The sequence below is a fragment of the Urocitellus parryii genome, chromosome 2 (assembly GCF_045843805.1).
Source record: "Urocitellus parryii isolate mUroPar1 chromosome 2, mUroPar1.hap1, whole genome shotgun sequence".
NCBI lineage: Eukaryota > Metazoa > Chordata > Mammalia > Rodentia > Sciuridae > Urocitellus > Urocitellus parryii.
In genome coordinates, this window is record NC_135532.1 from 118,961,102 (window position 1) to 118,979,809 (window position 18,708).

General features: G+C 51.5%; 1 protein-coding gene across 1 annotated transcript; it reads left to right on the plus strand.

The window, feature by feature from the left end:
* Positions 1–282: 282 nt before the first annotated feature.
* On the plus strand, positions 283–18,340 carry Siah2 (siah E3 ubiquitin protein ligase 2). Its single transcript, XM_026408160.2, has 2 exons — positions 283–1,131; positions 16,705–18,340. Exons 1-2 carry the CDS (start codon positions 712–714, stop codon positions 17,260–17,262), a joined length of 978 nt encoding a protein of 325 aa, XP_026263945.1. The 5' UTR covers positions 283–711; the 3' UTR covers positions 17,263–18,340.
* The last annotated feature ends 368 nt before the right edge of the window (positions 18,341–18,708 follow it).

Genomic DNA, 18,708 nt, shown 5'->3' on the forward strand with positions numbered 1-18,708 from the left:
GAAAAGCCGCCCCTGGGGGTGGCGACCTGTCCGGGGACGCCCGCGCCGGCGCCCGCTCGCGTCCCGGCCCGCCCACCGCCACGCCCCCGCTCGGCCTCAAGTTGCCCTTCTGGTTTGAGCTGCGGCTACGCGTCGCCAAGGCTCCCCGGGGTGTGGCCAGAGGACTTGGGCGACGCCTTCCCCGAGGGCGGCCCCCTGCCCAGCCCGGAAAGGCGGCTCGCGCTCTGGGGCGGGCCGGGCGGCCGCGCGAGCAGGAAGCGCCGGCGCTAGGCGGCCCCTGCGCTGCCAGCTGGAGCCGGGCGGAGCCCGCGCCCAGGCGCAGGGTGGCTCTGCCAGTCCCCGCGCGCCTGGGCGGTCGCACACGTGTCCAGGCGTCACGTCCGCGCGCGCCCCCGGGGCTTGCGTCAGCTGCCGCTCCAGAAGCTGGTGGGCCGGGGCTCTCCGCACCGCTCGGGTTCGGGGCCGAAGGCCACCGAGAGCGGGGCACCGCGAGGGGTCGGAGGCTGAGGGGCGTTAGTAGCGCCGGGGCCGCAGAGAGCGTCAGCGCAGTCCAGACTCCTCCTTCCTGGGTCGATCGTCCCGGCACCCGGTCCCCGGCTGGGCGCCGTGGCGTTGCCCCGGAGCCCGCCGCCCGCGGGGCGCGCACCGCCTTGACCCGGGCGGCCCCGCGGCAGGCAGGCGCCCGCAGTTCCATGGTTGGTTCGGAGCGCGATGAGCCGCCCGTCCTCCACCGGCCCCAGCGCTAACAAACCCTGCAGCAAGCAGCCGCCGCCGCCGCAGACCCAGCACGCTCAGTCCCCGGCTGCGCCCCCAGCCGCCGCCACCATCTCGGCTGCGGGCCCCGGCTCGTCCGCGGTGCCCGCCGCGGCAGCGGTGATCTCAGGCCCTGGAGGCGGCGGCGGGGCCGGCCCGGTGTCCCCGCAGCACCACGAGCTGACCTCGCTCTTCGAGTGTCCGGTCTGCTTTGACTATGTCCTGCCCCCCATCCTGCAGTGCCAGGCCGGGCACCTGGTGTGTAACCAATGCCGCCAGAAGTTGAGCTGCTGCCCGACGTGCAGGGGCGCGCTGACGCCCAGCATCAGGAATCTGGCTATGGAGAAAGTGGCCTCGGCAGTCCTGTTTCCCTGCAAGGTAAGCCCAGGGACAGCCCGAGCACTTCTGCCCGGCAATCTTCCGAAACTCCGTCCTCCAGCCCTCTCCTAGGCCCTAAGAGGTGGATGGTATCTCTCGTTTAAAAACAAGACCAAAACTGTTTACACTTTGTCCACCCTCCCTGTGACCACCTGTCCACTTGGGGAGTTGCTCTGGGTTGACATTTGTCTGAGCACTGACCCCAGATTAATTGGCTCTAGCTGGTTGTTGGAACACAGCGCAGCTCTCCCAGCCCAGAGCCTGCGACCTCCGCACACCTGTGCCCGGGTGTGCTCCACGGGGCTGGCTCTACGCTGGGAAGCTGGTTGAGAAGGGAGATGGGCTGGCTCGGTTCACCCTTCACCCTTCAGCTGGTAGTGGGTTCCTCCTGGATCCTGCTTCCACTGTCTGCGCACCCGGACACGTGGGAGCTCTAGGGAGTATAGCTTTAAAAAATGTGGTGGTGGTGTGTGTGTGGGGTGCCTGGAGCCTGTTTTCCTCCAGCAAAGAGAGAACCCTGCCAGCCACGCCTTTCCCTGGCCCTGGCCTTCCAAGGCCTAGTGTTTGTCCCCAGGGGGTCAGCACAGAGGGTCAGCACAGGCATTTAACAGGGACACACAGGAGCCACCCTTAGCATTCTGTAAAGCCAGTCACTTTATTCTTTAGTTTAAATTGTCACCTATTACCAGTGCCCTTGTGAGAAATGAAGACCCCAAAGACAAGAAAAGTACAGCGGGAAGACTAAAAATCTCCTGCTCCTCCCTGTCACTGTTAAGTGTGTCTCCACAGACTCTTAGAGCCCTGTGTACATTGCACCCTTGAGGCTAAATATAGATGGTGGATGTCAGTGTGTCTGAAGGTTTTTTATACCCATACATAGACATAAGTTTTCCTCCAAAAATACCTTGTGCACCTTGCTTTTTAAATTGATATATTTTCTTTTATGTCAAACCTAGTGGAACCTCGTCATATTTTAAACGGTGGCCTAATATTACATTATGTGATTACATTATGTGATTATATTGTCACATCTGTTTACCTCCATCCACAACTTAGAATTCCTCAGGAGCAGTGGCACAGACTGACCTGTCTCTTGCCTCCTTAGAACACAGCTGCACTGCAGAGGTCACTTCCTGAACCTGGAGGTGGAAAGACTGTCATGGAGACACATGAGTTTCTCTTGTACAAGTGACTTCTGCCTTTGGAGCCATTTAGCCTCTTGTGTTTCTCCTCAGTGCTGCCTTTTTTTTTTTTTTTAAATAGGGCAAGAGCCTGTTTTTTAAATTAAAAATAATTCACCAGAGAATTCAGGCCTGAGACTTAAGTTAGTACAATGAGTGAATTAATTCGGTCTTCTGCCCTGCCACCAACCAGGTTTAAAATAGAATATTCAAATAAGGGTTTGAATCCATGTTTGGACTTCGGGGTTTCAGATACCCTTAGTGAATTCCTCTGCTTTCAAGCCCTCCTCCTATACTGCTTACCTGGAAGAAATGGCCTTCTACCGTTCCCAGGTGAGCACTTGGCACCGGCCAGCATTCCATGACTTATTTCTGAAACACAATCTCATAAGAGCAAGGGAGGGGAACAGTGGAGCCCTGTGGAGTGTGGAGCTGCACTGGAGTACCTAGGGCTCTGGTTCCTGGGAAGCACGTGTTCTGTCCTAAAAACATTCTTGAAAAGTGTTCTCTTTGGAATCAGGGAGAGTCCCGTGTACGCGGCAGTGATCTTGCAAGTCTTTGTAAGAATGCAGCTGGGCACAGTTTCAACTTTGCCAGCTGAAACTTTATTTTTTTTTTAATTTTTTTTAATATTTATTTTTTTAGTTTTCGGTGGACACATCTTTGTTTGTATGTGGTGCTGAGGATCGAACCTGGGCTGCACGCATGCCAGGCGAGCGCGCTACCGCTTGAGCCACATCCCCAGCCCCCAGCTGAAACTTTAAAGGGTCATCTTGTCATCTACAGACCAGGAGCCACGCTTAGAATGGACCTTGGGGTCGATCTCATGTGTGCAGATGTGTGAGATTTGTGAAGGTGAAGTGTGCATGCCTCACCTCTGGTTAGCAGGGCAGCTCTCAGATAGTATGGAGAAGCCAAATTTGAGTGTATAATAGGCCTAGCAACGAGCCAAGAGATGTGCTTTGGCAAGGGTGGGCCAGGAAAGGACGAAGGTCTGTGTCAAACTGAAAACCCTTCAGCCTGCAGTGCCAAGCTCCTGGAAATCCTAGGGACTGCCTTGTCATTGTCCCCACCTGCACTTGAAATTTCCCTTAGGAGCCAGCTTATTGCATTTACCTACCTTTACCAGTGTTGGGTAAAGTAGCAGAGCCCAGGTCTCCAAAACTGCATGGTTTTTGCCCCGGTTTGCCTGAAAGACCCCCTTTGGGGTCCTTGCTTTCCTCACTATTAAAGGAGATACCTGACTGCTGGACTTCTAAGTGCAGCCAGCAATCCATGGAGAGAGGGGAGCTATGGGCAGCCTCTAGGCACCTTCCATGGGCCAGCTACTTTGCATGTGGCAGCTTTTTTGAGTTTGCTTTTTTTCCCCCACGTGAGGAGACTCATGCCTGCAGAGTGCTTAGGTGGACTGACTTGTCATGTCACACATGAGCCACTGGCCCTGGGGTGAACCCTGCTGGTCTCCCCACACAGGAATGCACTTTACTCCTTACTGAATAGAAATTTTGAATCAAACATAGAAATTTTGAATCTGAATTTACACCCAAGTGTCCAAAACACAACTCCAGGTTGATAGTAGTAACAAAACTATCTGGTTGATGAGATCCCCAGAGAGGCCTCTGACGGCCTGGTCCAACACAGTTCCCTGCTGGTTGTGCTTCCGCTGGCCAAAAAATGGCCATGTTGCCAAATACCTAGGTGTAGGGCCATTTAATTAAAGGCTCAAGTATGGCCACACCTTTGAGACAGGGTGCCACCTGCCTTGTTAGCTGGTCTCTGCTTTTCAAAAAGGGTGTCTGTCAGCCAGCTTCCCCCTGGGTGGCCACAGTGCACTCTGTGACTAAGAGTGTTGACAACCCATTCCGTAGGAAGCTCCCCCTCTGTGGGTGTGGGTGTAGGAAAGTGAAGGGCGACGTGTCTGCCGACAGCTCAGCATGCTCCACCGTCCGCCGTGCCTCCTGCCATGGGCCTGGGCTTCTCTGCACACCCCAGCCCACGTGCCTCCCCACGCGTCTTTCCACTGTTTCTCTGTCCTCTTTAAAGGTTTCTGGTAGCATGTCTTAAAAGTATTGAATATGGATGCCTCAGCCAGACAACTCTGCCCCGTAGTTAGATTGTAGTGGTATTGTTAAAAAAAAAAAAAAAGCCACACAGGGTCACTCAACCTGGCTGAATGCTTCCAGGCCCTCAGTGAGGACCAACACTGGTCCAGTAGAGAGCAACTGAGAGTGCCGGAAGGGAAAGGGTATGCCCAGGAGAGGTGTGTGACATATGGCCTCAGGGCAGGGGACCTCAAGGAGCAGTGCAGGTGGTGGGGAGCCAGAGAACTTGTGCCCTCCAAGGAGGATAACCCTAGGTTGAGGCGAGATCACTGGAGATCAGTCAGGCCCACAAGTTCCAAACCGTCTGGTCAACACAGTAAGACCCTGCTGTCATAGAAACTCCCACCGAGAAGGCAGCCCTCTCTCACCTGGGGATGCGAATGGAACCATGCCAGACCTTTATAATTTTTAATAATTTTTCACCAAAAGCCCAGAAATCTGAACTCTTATGTTAAATATTTTTAAATTTTTTTACCAGCATGGGCCATATCCACAGGTAGAGCCAGCCTGCCTGCCATTGCTGCCCAAACTAACCATGTCTGCAGGCCAAATTCCAGCTGCTGAGGACAAGCTCCCATTGGTCTTCTAGAAAGCATTCACTGAGCCTACCGCTTCTCCTCCGATTCTTATCATACGTGAACTTTGGAACTGAAAATTGGGGTTTTATTTCTTGTTTTCTTTTTTCCTTCCTTGCCAAGAGAATGTTCGTTTTGGCCATCCAGAGACTTCAGCTGTTGTCCTGGTGACTGGGTGTTTGACTTTAGACAGCCAGTTTATTTTTTGCACCCAAGGGTCTTTAGGAGAAGAGCTTAAGTTAAATGATGATATCGAGGTTCTTTCTCACTCTGAAGTTCTAGAATCTAGTAAGGGTCCCAGTCAGCAGACAGGAGCTGGCTTCTCGAGGTCCTGGCTTTGTCTGATTTTGTCCAGTCACGTGCTGCCTGAGCCTGAACCTGAACCTGAGCCTCTTCCTTCATTGTGGTAAAGAAGGGTGATCCCACCTGGCGCTGGGTGCTCTGAGGCTAGATCAGAAGTGCTGTCCAGAGCCTCGGCCTCCCTCATCACAGGAGGGAGGGTGGAGTTAGCGTGCTGGTGAGGTGATGGTGATCACCTCAAAGTCTGAGGAGATAGCGGTGAGTCAAAACAGTCTCCAAGATCTCTTCTTAACCTCAGAAGGCCCCCAAAGGCACCGCCGCTTAGGAGACTGGCCCTGCGGCCCTCACTGCTGCTTGAAATTGACAGGTCGCCCGTAAGAGCATAGAATGTGCTGTCAGGACAAGGAGCCACATTAGCACGAAGGTTCAAGGTTTTAAAGAGCAAAACTGGCAATGGGGCATTCAAAATTGAGAACAGAAGCACAAGAATATTATGTATCAGACTAAAATGTAACTCGACACATGGACACATCGAGGGCCAGAGCCTTCACAGGTCTCCACGACCTGGAGCTGGAGTGAATTTGCATTACAGTTGATCCTTCCTACAAGCAGGATGGAGAGGAACCAAAACGTCTGACTAGCCAGTCTGGCCTGGAAAGTGCCAGCCTGAGTGTGTGTTAGGTGCTCCCTGCTTCTGCACCAGAGCCCTTTTTAAAAGCCCTAGAAAGCACTGCGTGACTGTAGAAAACCTCAGGGCCAGCGGCTTAAGGGACACATTTGTGCCTCTGACAAAATTTACAATAAATTGCATTTTTTTATTAAGACCCTCAAGGTCCTCACTCCTTGAAGGAGCACACAGTAGGTGCACACTGGCTACGCTGAAAGCCAGTCTTCAGAGCCACGTGTATTGCTGATGGCTTGTGCAGGGCCTGTCATACACACACACACACACACACACACACTGTGTGACCAGACTGTGGTTCCAGAAAAGGGAAAATAAGGACGTTTTCCTGATCAAAGACTGCTTTATGTTCAGTGTGTACTTTCCAAGGCTCAGGAGAGACACTGCAAATTCCAGCAGGATTTTGTCACTGTCACCCCAGAGGCCCGGGTCTGTCTCTATTTCTTGAAAACCACGAAACTGCCATCCCCTCATTCCCAGTTTGGTGAACATTTTACGTCATGATTCCTTAGACTGTAGCATCTGTGGGGCCCAAGTTTCTCTGCCTTGTAGAGACGCACTCTTTCAAACCTTCACTCAACAGAGGTGGTGTCTTGGTCACTGGTCCCCTGGTTACAGGTCCTGCTCCTGCCTTCTGGTCCAGCCCCTCAAGCTATCTGGTGGCCTCTCAGCCTTGGTGCCTCACTGGAAAATGGGGTTGCGATAGGATTGTTGTGAGGACCATTGTGGTAGGAGCCTTGCAGAGTGCCCGGCACAGCCCTGGCATTCAGTGCATGTGTGCAGTTAGGAGCTCGAAGGGGAGAGTGGCCAATGCCTGAGGTCAGGCCCAGGCTCATTTCTTATTTCTGCCCCCGGACTTCCTGTCCCTCCTCCTCATCCTCAAGGGCTTCCACAGAGCTAGGTAGGTTGGCCCCTGGCGTTGGATGGTTGCCGCCAAGACTGTACCTCATTTCTCTAATACTCCTAAAAGGGGAAGCCTGGTTTGATTAACCAGGTATTAAAAATGCATGTATTACACTCTGTATATTTTATTTCACATATTATAGCATATGCTTTTTAAAGTCATGACATTGTTTTTAAATGTAGGATAAATAGAAAGTAATGTAAACTTAAAATTCCTTATAACTGCCCTCCCCTGTCAAGAAAAAAAACACTGTAGCACTTCACATATGTCCTGCAAACTTGTGCGTCAGTGTAGTTTTCCCAACAAACAATAACAAAAAGCAGTAAAATGAAGACCCCTAACATAGTGTTGTTTCATAGCCTGTTTTTTTCATCTTATACATTGTGACTGCTGTTCTACAGTGATAGAAAATCTGTAAGGCCGTGTCTAATGGTTATGTGATGCTGTAATTCCAGAATTCCATAACGGCACCAGAATTATTTAATCAAGGTATATTTGAGGTCACATAAGTCATTCTATTTTTTTTTTTTAACTGTGATTGAGGAAAAAAAGTTCCACAATAACAGAATCATTGTGCACAAGAAAATAAACATTTCCTAAGGACAAATTCCTGGAATTAGGGTGGACCTGCAGGGTACATGCAGAACCTGAGCTCTGGGGAGGGAAGCGGGTTTCTTTATGGTTCTGGGCTTCCCAACCCCCCACCGCTGGCATTGTCCTCAGGCCAGAATCGGGGGCTGCTGGTTACCCATATATCTTTCCCTGGAGCTGGATATGGAACCCAGGGTCTCGTGCATACTGAGCAAGAGCCATGCCCTGAGCTACACCCAGCCCCACCACCTTTTAACCAAACCCACCCCTGCCTGGGAAGCCTGCCATCCCATGTGCCTCGCCAGCCAGTGCTTCTGCTCAGCTGCCTTGTCCTCCCAAAACTTTGTGCCTAAGGTGGCAGCAGATGGGACAGCAGAACTTTTCCAGAGGGAAGGAGCAGAGGTGCCTGGAGGTCTCTCTGCAGTGGTGGTGCCAGCCCCATCTGAGGGTTGAGCAGGAGTTTGCCATGAAGAAAGGGTGGAGGGTCCTGGTGAGTGACGTGGAGGGGCTGGCGGGTTGCTGTGGGATGTTGTGTGCCTTGCTCTCAGGAGGCCTGGATAGGTGCACTGTTTCCTGCAGTCCCCCGGGCACAGTGTAAAGGATGTAGGAGGCCTTTAGTGTGCCCCTTAGAGATCTGCCCAAACCCACACAGTTTCTAAATTTTGGGACCAGAAACACCAATCTGGATCTTGCAACTATATATCAAAATCTTTTTTTTTTTTAATTGGGGATTGAACCCCAGGACCTTAACCACTGAGCTACATTCCAAGCCGTATTTTATATTTTATTTAAAGACAGGGTCTCACTGAGCTGCTCAGGGCCTCACTAAGTTGCTATGGCTGGCTTTGACCTTGTGATCCTCCTGCCTCAGCCTCTGGAGTGGCTGCGATTATAAGTGTGGCCACCACACCTGGCTTACAATGTCTTTTCTGCTTCAAGCCTTTCCTGCTGCCCACTCACCTGCTGCTCACTCACCTTTCCGTTCCAGACTCAGGTGGTGGCTTCGCAGGGACAGCTGGCTATGGTATCAGAAGGGCCCTCTTATTATAAGTGTTGTCAGGTAAAACACAGAGTGCTGGTTAAATTTGAGTTCCAAATAAGCAACACATAAACGGGGAGGAACAAGCATATCCCAGACATTGCCTGGCAGATGCTGGACATCTTGTCATTTTATTTGCAAATGTGACAACCCTACCATTGAAGTCTTCTGGGGAATTCACTGCTCAGTCAAGAAGGAAGGACTGCGGAGGAAGGGCGCTGTTGGAAGACATGTCGGGGCAGTTAAGTGACCGTACGGGTGGGAGCCTGGCATGTGGGGTGGGCAGGGTTCTCGCAGCTCAGCAGAAAGCCCTTGACCCCAGCCATTCCTGTCCTTTGCTGGAGCGCATTCTCAGAAAGGACCTCACAAAACTGGTTTCCCAAGACAATGTGTGGGTGTTGCCGACTCTGGCTGTGGTCAAATGAGAAGCATGCATGGTGGAAAGTCAACTTTTGTTTACAGTTGCAAAGATTAAAAATAAACCCCTGCCATCTTGAGAGTCTCTGTGAGGCCACAGGCACCCTGCCCCTGTGACAAGGTGTTCTCCAGTGTCTGTGATAGTAGTCAGTCCCAGGCCTTCCACCAACACCCCCTTCAGTAAGAAGGTTGTCTGCTGCTCCTGGGACGTCCATGTTCTTGGGTAAATTTTTGAGCCCAATGTTTTAATTTGATTACTTTCCCAAGAAGAAAATTCTGAGTTATCGGTACGTGACTCTCTTGAGTTATCAGTACGTGACTCTCACTACTGCGGGGTGATGCTTTTTGCAGTCCTGGTGCTGAGTAATAACGTCCTCTCCTATTATTATCTGTAAAACCGTTGCTGTGCCGTGGGTAGATAGGCATCTCCCCGAGTGGCCTCGGAGTGGAGGTGAGGACTTCACAGTGAGTGAGATGAAGATGTGCTGGGGTCCTAGGTGAGAGGCTATAGAGAGCAGCAGGCCCAGTATCACAATCAAGTCACTCGAGAGGTTTGACTTTCTCCTGTTGCCCGGGTCAGACTGGCTGACCTGAGGCCACGGGTCTTCCACTGTTCATAGGAGTCAAGGGTGAGCTACCGAGGGGGGCTCAAGGTCACAGAGGATACTGGGTTCTGATCATGGCTTTTCCTGGGTTCTTGCGGCTCTACAGAAAGCTGAGGAGCACAGAGCCATCAAGAGAAGAGCAGTGCTGGTGTCCCTGGTCCTTGTAAGTTTTCAGAAGAGCTGTAAACACCAAGAGGCCATGTCAATAAAACGTGAAGCCCCTTTATCGAGGGGGGACAGACAAACCCGTTGTGTCTGAAATCTAAATAAAAAGGAAGCAGTCTTCTCCACACACTTTATTAAGTGAGACTTCATAAAGGAGAATTAACATGGTGAACACTTTGTCATCATCAGATAAACGTAGAGTTCATCTATCAACAAATATTGGGTGGGCAAGAAGCAATCTGTAAGTCACACTGAATCTAAGCAAACTTAATAGATCCATAAACAATGGGGGGGGGACCCACGATAGCAAGAGGCAGGTGGACATTCTCAGCCACAGAAGCGCTAGCTTGGCTTTCAGAAGCGGCGAGCTGTAAATTTAACATGTGATAACGTGAGTCCCAACAGGGTTAGCAGCCACCCAGCTGCATGCGTGTGCAGGAAGTGGAGAAGATGGAGGCCCCACCTCCCCTGCTCCCTACTGGTCGCACGTGATAAGTAAACCCTGAGGAGCCCAGCCTCCCGTCCACCCTCAGTTCACACCCCCACTTTCATTTCTGGGTTCACCTCCCTAATGCTCCATTTGACCCCCAGAGCTCACCGATCAGATGAGGACAGAATGGAGCCGGAATTTGCCTTGGGATACGAGGGGTGGCAGGAAGTGAAACTGCTACCAGAGGACCTGCCTGGGCCACAGACCGGCCAGTTGCCTACAGCCCCTTGGCAGGATCCCAGGACAGTGGCAATGCCTGTGCTCAGCGAGGACCAAAGAAGGGTTGCTTATTGTAACAATGTGTGTCTTCGCTGCAAAGCTGTTTCTGTTTCTAAAATGAACCCCAGAGAACCTCTAGCAAAAGAAAAACTGTTAACTCTGATTGCATTTACACATGGACATGTAGTTAAAAGTATATTTTCTCTTTAAAAACTAAAAAAGATGGGAAAGCTGAATTCATTGAACCAACAGACCTCTATCCCATGAAGTACAAATTGCTGACTTAGTCCCTGAATTCTCTGATACATTTTTACTTTGATATGATTGCAGACTTACAGGAAAGTGGCAATAATAGTACCAAAAATTCCCAAATAACCTTTATCCAGATTCAACAGTTATTTCCTTTTTGCTGCCTTAGCTTTATGGTCTATGGGCTCTCTGCTCATATTCATATTTTTAAACCATTTGGGTGTAAATTACAAGCATCCTGCCATTTTTGCCCCTAAATCCTTCCCTGTTTTTCTCTTAAAAACAAGGACATTTTCTTATGTAATTATAGCAGTTATCAAAATTGGGGAATTGACACAGAGTACACACTTGATTATCTCATACACAGTCCTGTCCCATTTCAGCCCAGTTACGTCCTTTAGTGCGTCCTTTAGTGCCGTTGGCTTCCTAGGCCAGGGTCATGCATTGCATTCAGACACTGATGTGCCTTTTTGTGGTCATTACTGCTTATTTGGATCAGAGGGAAGCTCTGTTTGCTTTTGCCTCGTCCAAGGTCATTTCTTGGATTAAATTCAAAAGTTTATGGGCATCAGGAACAAAATATCAATTGTGCTTTGGTTTTTTGGTTTTGTTTTCTCCTCGGAGAAAAACACATTCTCTTTTGAGGCCCTGGCAGGTTCGCTGATCCTTCAGCTGTTTCCTAGGAGGTGAGCAGGTGGTTACCTCACAGTCCCCAGAGACGCTCGGGAGCTGGCATCTCGTGGTGGAGTGTTGGCTGTTGGAGTTCAGCCAGTTGTTCCTGAACTGCATGGAATTTGAGTCACTGAATGACTTGTCCTGCGCCCTCAGCACCATGACCTTTACTCCACCTAAGAAGGGCTACGTTGCTTTGTGCTCATTTCATAAACAAATGTGCTGTGACTGTTTATTAGATAAATAACAGGTGCCCATGCTGACTGTTCCGAAGGGCCTTGTTATGTATATTTGTGTGTGAAGAGACAAGCCCTCCCCACACTCCAGGTTGAACAGGACCTGCAGGCCCCATACCCAGGAAGAGCATGGAACTACTGCCCCCTGAAGAGACTTAAATGAGGCCCCAGGTCATGCAGTGCCATTCCCTGGCAGGATACTGCCCAGGGCCTCGGAGTCACTGCAGCCTGGATGTCTCTGGAGACAGTGTGTGTTCAGTGGCTTTGTTGATTCTTTGAGCCTCTCCTTCTTGCTCTCTCGCCCTTCCTGACCCATCCATTTTCCTTTTCTTCCTTTTCTTTTTTCTCTTTTGGGGGAGCTTTACTTAAAACCAGCCCCTTCCCCAGGGGAACAAATGCCGGTTCCCTAGGGAGAGAGCTCATTCTAGCTGCAATGTGTCCCAGGACACACAGCCCTCTGCAACCCAGTTACTTTCTCTTAGTAACAAGAGGCACACCGAGGAACGGGCTCCCAGAGGAAGCCCTCCTGAGCCCAAGTGCAGGAGGCCTCTGGCCCCTCATGAGGTGGGGCAAGCCCTAGCCAGCATGGGGGAGGGAAGAGGGACTTTCTTGCCAGATGCAGGAGAAGGCTGGCGTGCCTGGGGCTCCCACCCTGCAGCTCCCAGGGTTCCTGTCTTGCAGTCCCAGGAGCAGCACATCTGTGGGCCCCAGGTTGGGTGTGTGCTGGTCCGGGCAGAAGGTGAAGGCAGTTTGCAAATCAGTTCTGTTCCTTTTTCCCAAAATGTTGCTTCTTTGACTCCCAAGCTGGTGTGTGCGGAGGAGGTACACTGGACGAACGTGGGCATGCTGGACTATGCTCCCTGTATAACCACAAGTGACCACATTCTTGAGCCTCCTGTGTCTAGTCTGAAAAACAGGCAGAACCTGATCCCTGGCCACCCCCTTGCTTGGGAAGCAATCCTGCTCTGCAGCCAGGGCTGGCATTCCCCAGGGGCCCTGGGGTGCCTGTTGGTCAGTGGTGACCAGCCCAACCTGGTTTCTGGCATGGGCCCCTCCTAAAGCGGTGAAGGGGGCTTCTCGGAAGCCAGGTGTTGTTGTTCATCAGAAGAGATCAGTGTTCTCAATGAAATCGGTGGTTCTCAGCTGGGGCAGGCCTGCCTACTAGGGACATAGAGCCACGCCTGGGGACACTCCTGGTTGCCACAGCTGAGGGACAGAGGGAAGTTGCTACTGACATCTAATGGATAGAGACCAGGGATGCTGCAAACCATCCCATCCCATAGTGCACCCATGGTGCTAGCAGAGAAAACCTAAATGAACCAGCTGTGTGTCCAGCCTGATCTGCCTCAAGCTTTGTCCCCCAGCTACCACTCCCCCTGCCCAGAAATAGGTAGAACCGCTTCATGCTCTTTGTCCACAGCTACGTGTTCCTTACTGCCCTCCTCACCCCATCCCACCTGAGATAGCCCGCCGCCTGCGCTGCTCAGTCTTCCTGTATTGGACAGTATTTGTGATGTACTTACTATCTTTCCCTGCTTATCCTCTAGGAACACGTCCCACACCCCTAGGGGAGGCCAGGGAGGCAGTATCCTGAGGGTTCTGCACTTCTGTCTTATCCTATATATACATACCCATAATAAAATTCAATTATCAATTAGGTATAGTGGAAGATTGATAACTAAATATCAAATAGAACAGTTACAGCAATATACTGTCAAAAATATGTGAATGTAGCCTACTATGCTGTTCTCACCCTTCTTGTAGTGATGTCAGATGATATAGTACTTTAGATAAAGTGAGGTGAATGGCAGAGAGGTTGTGACTTTACATTAGGCTGTTTTTTTAATATTTATTTTTTTAGTTATAGTTGGACACAATGCATTTATTTTATTTATTTATTTTTATGTGGTGCTGAGGATCAAACCCAGGTCCTCACATGTGCTACCGCTGAGCCACAACCCCAACCCCATTAGGCTACTTTTGATCTTCTGAAAATACATCAGGAGGAAGATTATCTGCTTCAAGTGATCCTGGATCACTAAGCCTGACAGTGTTGGGCAGATAGTATATACAGCATGGATACCCTGAATGATGGCATGATCATGCTGTATTTCATTATGCTGCTCAGAAATGTGCACAATTTAAACTTATGAGTTGTATATTTCTGGAACTTTTCCATTTAATAATTTTGGACAACTGACTGCAAGTAACAAAACCACAGAAAGCAAAACTACAGATAAAGGGGGACAACTGTATTTGAATTCTTTATTCTTGCAGCATATGGTCCTTTCCTACTGGAAAGACACTATTGGAGGATCCACAGCTTATTCCCACTGCATGCCATAGAAGTTCAGAGCCCTGGCAACCCTCAGAAATCCTTGAAGCTTTTCAAGAAAACACAAACCCCAGGCCAGGGCCCCAGGGGATTTGGGCTGACTGCTCAGAGGCACCTAGGCAGTTTTACATGCAGTCTGGGAGAATCCACAGGCCCCTCAACTCCTCTATGATGGTGGGCGCCCTGGTGGAGAGGATCCGGCATGCTCTAGGGTGGGTTCCAGCATGGCTCCAAGCCTCAGTCAGAAACGTGGCTGGTGTGAGTGTACAGGTTAGGGCTTCCCTTTGAGACAACAGCTCTAATCCAGTTGTCATTAAAGTGGCCCCGGAGGTCCTGAGACACGCCCTCCCCACCCCCATGGAGAGGAGAAATGGATTAAAGGTCTGCTTGTTTAGAAAAAGCAGAGTAAGCACAGGCCTTTAGAAGTATGTTTGTCTAAGAGAAGAGCGCTGTAGCAAGGTCTTTTTTCATAGGGTCATTGTCCTCACAAATGCAAGGTAATGCTTTCTCTATTTGTGTCATTAGGGGAGGTCCCCTGCTCTCTATATTTGGGTTCAAAGAATAGTTGAATGTGCAACTTTTAAGGCAAAACCATAATTCAGAATGTAAATACTCCTGCTTGGGTGGGGAAACCATCACCAGGGGTCAATATCTGTAGCAAATGGTGAGACCCTAACGTGGAGTGGGAGAGGCCTGGGGGAATATCTGGGTGCCCCCGGCAGAGTCCCTCTCACTCCTGGGTTATTCCTGGGCATCTGTGGTCAACAGCCCATGCTGACACGTCTTTGCATCCAAATACCGAGGGCCTTTTTCAACCTGAGCCACGCCAGGCTCTGGACAGAAGGGCCTTGCCCGCCACTTACACTGGGACATCCGAGAACCCTGGACTCCCAGCCGCGCCCCAGGTTCAAAAACACAGTTAACAGGGACTTTGTTTTTTTGAGCTTTACAAAGTTAGTAACACAGTGTGTAAATATACATGGGTAAATTTGTTTCTCCTTCTGTTTTTTTTTTTTTTTAATTTATATCCAGGCTTTTAAAATTAATTCATGGTTCCAAAACATGAACAAGCAGACCCTTATCAGCAAAGCGGGTAACAGCGGGTTCTTTCTGCCGGTCCCTGTTGAAGGCTATAATCTGTGTGAGGTAATGGGGAGGTAGTGGTGGGCAGAAGGAGCCGGCTGTCTTCTGGAATCCTCTTTGCAGGTTGAGTAGACTGGACACCCAGCAGTGGGACTGTGGGCTTCGCGCCTGCCCTCTCGGGGGGTTATAGCTTGGCCTCCTGCACAGAGACAGGGTTCAGAACCTCCTTGTTTTCTGGTGACAACGTTCAAACCACAAAGCTTTGAATTTGACTTACTCCCAGTTTGTAAGGGGCCACTTCGTAACGCGGGGTAGGGAGAGGCTGACACAGGAGGGTGCTGTTCTGTGAGCAATCAGACACGGCATCTTAGAAGATGGCTCTGCCCCTGCTTGGCGCTGGCCGTCGCATCCCCGTGAGTGTGTCCCTGGGCAGCAGCCAGGCTCCTCACCTTCACCTGCGCTCTACCCCGAGGTCTGAGGCCAGGCCCTGGGCTCACCTGCAGGGTGTCTCTGGCTTCTTCTTTCTTGTGTGACAACAGGACAGTCCTCTGCAGTGTCTCTTGCAGGCTGACTCTCCTCTGGTGTCTAGGAGTTGCTTCGTCGTTCCTGGGAAGGTTGGGAGCAGAAGTCTAATTCCCTTCAGGGAGGTCTTCCTAGGATGGAGTGACTTATCTCCTAGAAATGTCACCTGAGTATGAGGGAAGAGTCGCTCTCGTTCCACCCTGTGAGGTCCCAGGACAGCAGTGACAGTCAGCTCCTCGATCCCCACTCCCAGGGCCTGTTGCGGGTGCTGCCCTGCTCCTCGTAGAGACGAGGGCCCTTGGCCCTGGGCAGGCAGGCTGGGCAGTGGGCCGCCCCTGGCTGGGACCCTGCAATGAGCCGTCTTCTGCGATATCCAAGGAGCGCTCAGCTGGGCTTTCTTTCCACCCAAAGAGAAGGGACAGAGTGCCCTGGGGAAGGGTGCAGATAGGAAGCCGAGGTGTGGAGGGTCTCCACCTTCCTCTGCCCTAGCCTGGTCAGGCCTGCAGTGCCCAGAGGGCAGCCTTCTGCACCACCCACCTGCCAGTCACCAGTTCAAGCCAGGAAGGGATAGAGGGAGTCACAGAAATAATGTGTCATTATGTGAAAACTAGTCTAATGCCAATGCTCCCCGGGGCCAAAGCAATCTCGGTGGGGTGGGGGTAGGGGGAAGCCTGGCACAGTGGCGCCCTGTGATCCCAGCAGAGCAGGAGGCTGAGGCAGGACGATCACAAGTTCAATTCCAGCCTCAGCACCTTAGTGGGGTCCTACGCAACGTCACGAGACCCTGTCTCTCAGTAAATAATAAAAGGGCTGGGGCTGGGGCTCAGTGGTTAATCACCCCCAGGCTCAATCCTTAATATAAAAACAAACAACAGATTCATACACAATAAAGGGAAAGCCAGGTTGGCTTCTCAATGTGTTTACTGTAGTAAAAGAACATTAATTCTCATCTTTTAGCAGCATTGGAATGGGGGTAGGCCTGGGGAGCAGGACATTCCTGGCTCAGGAAAGGCCCCCGTGCTTGACACTGTTGGTGACATGTGGGAACCGAGTCTGTGGCCTCCTGTATGCACTCATACCAACCCCGCAGTCGAGACAGGAGCGCAGGCAAGGCAGGAAGCCCGAGTGGGGCAAGGGCTCAGGGGGTTGTGCCAGCAGATGCTGAAGAAGGTGTGGTGACCTGTGTGCTTCTCTCCGTCTCTGCAGTATGCCACCACGGGCTGCTCCCTGACCCTGCACCACACAGAGAAACCGGAACACGAGGACATCTGTGAATACCGACCCTACTCCTGCCCGTGTCCCGGAGCTTCCTGCAAGTGGCAGGGGTCGCTGGAAGCCGTGATGTCTCACCTCATGCACGCCCACAAGAGCATCACTACCCTGCAGGGGGAGGACATCGTCTTCCTGGCCACGGACATCAACCTGCCGGGTGCCGTGGACTGGGTGATGATGCAGTCCTGCTTCGGCCACCACTTCATGCTGGTGCTGGAGAAGCAGGAGAAGTACGAGGGCCATCAGCAGTTCTTCGCCATCGTGCTGCTCATTGGCACCCGCAAGCAGGCCGAGAACTTCGCCTACCGGCTGGAGCTGAATGGCAACCGGCGGAGACTGACCTGGGAGGCCACGCCCCGGTCCATCCACGATGGCGTGGCCGCGGCCATTGTGAACAGCGACTGCCTGGTCTTCGACACGGCCATCGCACATCTCTTTGCGGATAATGGGAACCTGGGAATCAATGTGACTATCTCGACGTGCTGTCCCTGAAGCGCCGTGAGCCCCACAGCCGCCGAGGCCGCTGGCAGCGTGCGCTGTGTTTAATAAAATTTTTATAGATGTTTTATTCGCTGTGTCTTCACAGGTCAGGACCCACAATCACCCCGCTTCTCTTGGAGCTGCGCCTTCCCACTGGGCCCGGCCAGCTCATCCCACTGGGTGAACGGGCTGCCTGGCGGCCACCGGAGGCTGTCCTGCCCCCTAAAACCAACTCTCTTGTTAAATTGTACTTACTTCCTGAACACTTGACAGGTTGCTCAGGGCCCTGGAGGCTGGGTTAGGATGGGCCTAACCCGCCTGCCTCCCTGCATTGGTCCCCCGTGCTGACCGGAGCTGGGGGATGGTCAGCAGACCCCTTGTGCTTTTAGGGGACAGGAAATGTCTTAATGCATTTTCACATTTTCAACAGCATCTCTCAACCCGGAGGACTGACCAATCTAGGTGGAATCCCGGGATCCCTGGGAGGACTGACCAGTCTAGGTGGAATCCCGGGATCCCTGGGAGGACTGACCAGTCTAGGTGGAATCCCGGGATCCCTGGGAGGACTGTCCTAGAAATGCAGGTTTGGAGGTCCCTGAGCTCTCAGTCTCCCCGGGTGGTTCTTTTCAACAATTAAGTTTGAGAATTACTGGCTCGAATCACAGAAGGGTCCATATTTTAAAGGTGCTTTAAGGTTGCCCTCTCCTGATGCTGCCTGTCTTTTTACTGTTTCAGCCCCCACCACCAATTAAAGCCAGGACAGGCCACAGGAGTCCCCTCCTGACCCCAGGTTGGGCATCCTGGAGGAAAGCAGGTCATTGCCGTTGGTAGTTCTCACTTTCCACTCACCACTAGTGCAAATGACCCTCCCTCCTCCTCCCCTTCTTTCTCTCTCTCCTCTCTCTCTCTCTCTCTCTCTCTCTCACACACACACACACACACACACACACATACACACACACACACCCGGCTTCCCTCTGCCTCCTTCCTAGACTAGCTGGTTGAAAGACTAGGTCTGCGGTTGGAAAGTGCTACCACCGGGTCTTATGCTTGCTATTTATAGGTATGTGTTGGTTGTATGGTTGTTTTGTTTTGGGTTTTTTTTTTTTGCCACATTCATTTTAGTTTTTTAATAAATATTTTTCAAAAATGAATGTTGTGCTTCATTTTCCTGGTTGAGCAATAGGTGTTTATTGAGCTCCTACTGTGTGCAGGTGCCAGAAGCTTCACTACCACCTCTAGGATTGGAGTGTCCCTGTTTCCATGGGAGGAAGCAGCCATGTCTCAAGGTCATGGTGCAGGTCCAACCTACATCTCTGTGCTATGGGCCGACATGGTGCTGCGGGTCTCCTCAGGACTGCATTCTCTGACTGCCGGCTCTCATGCAAGAAGAGTAGGGCTCTTGGTGTCCAGAGTCAGAGGAAGAGGCTGGGCTGATGCCCAGGGCCAGGCTGATGC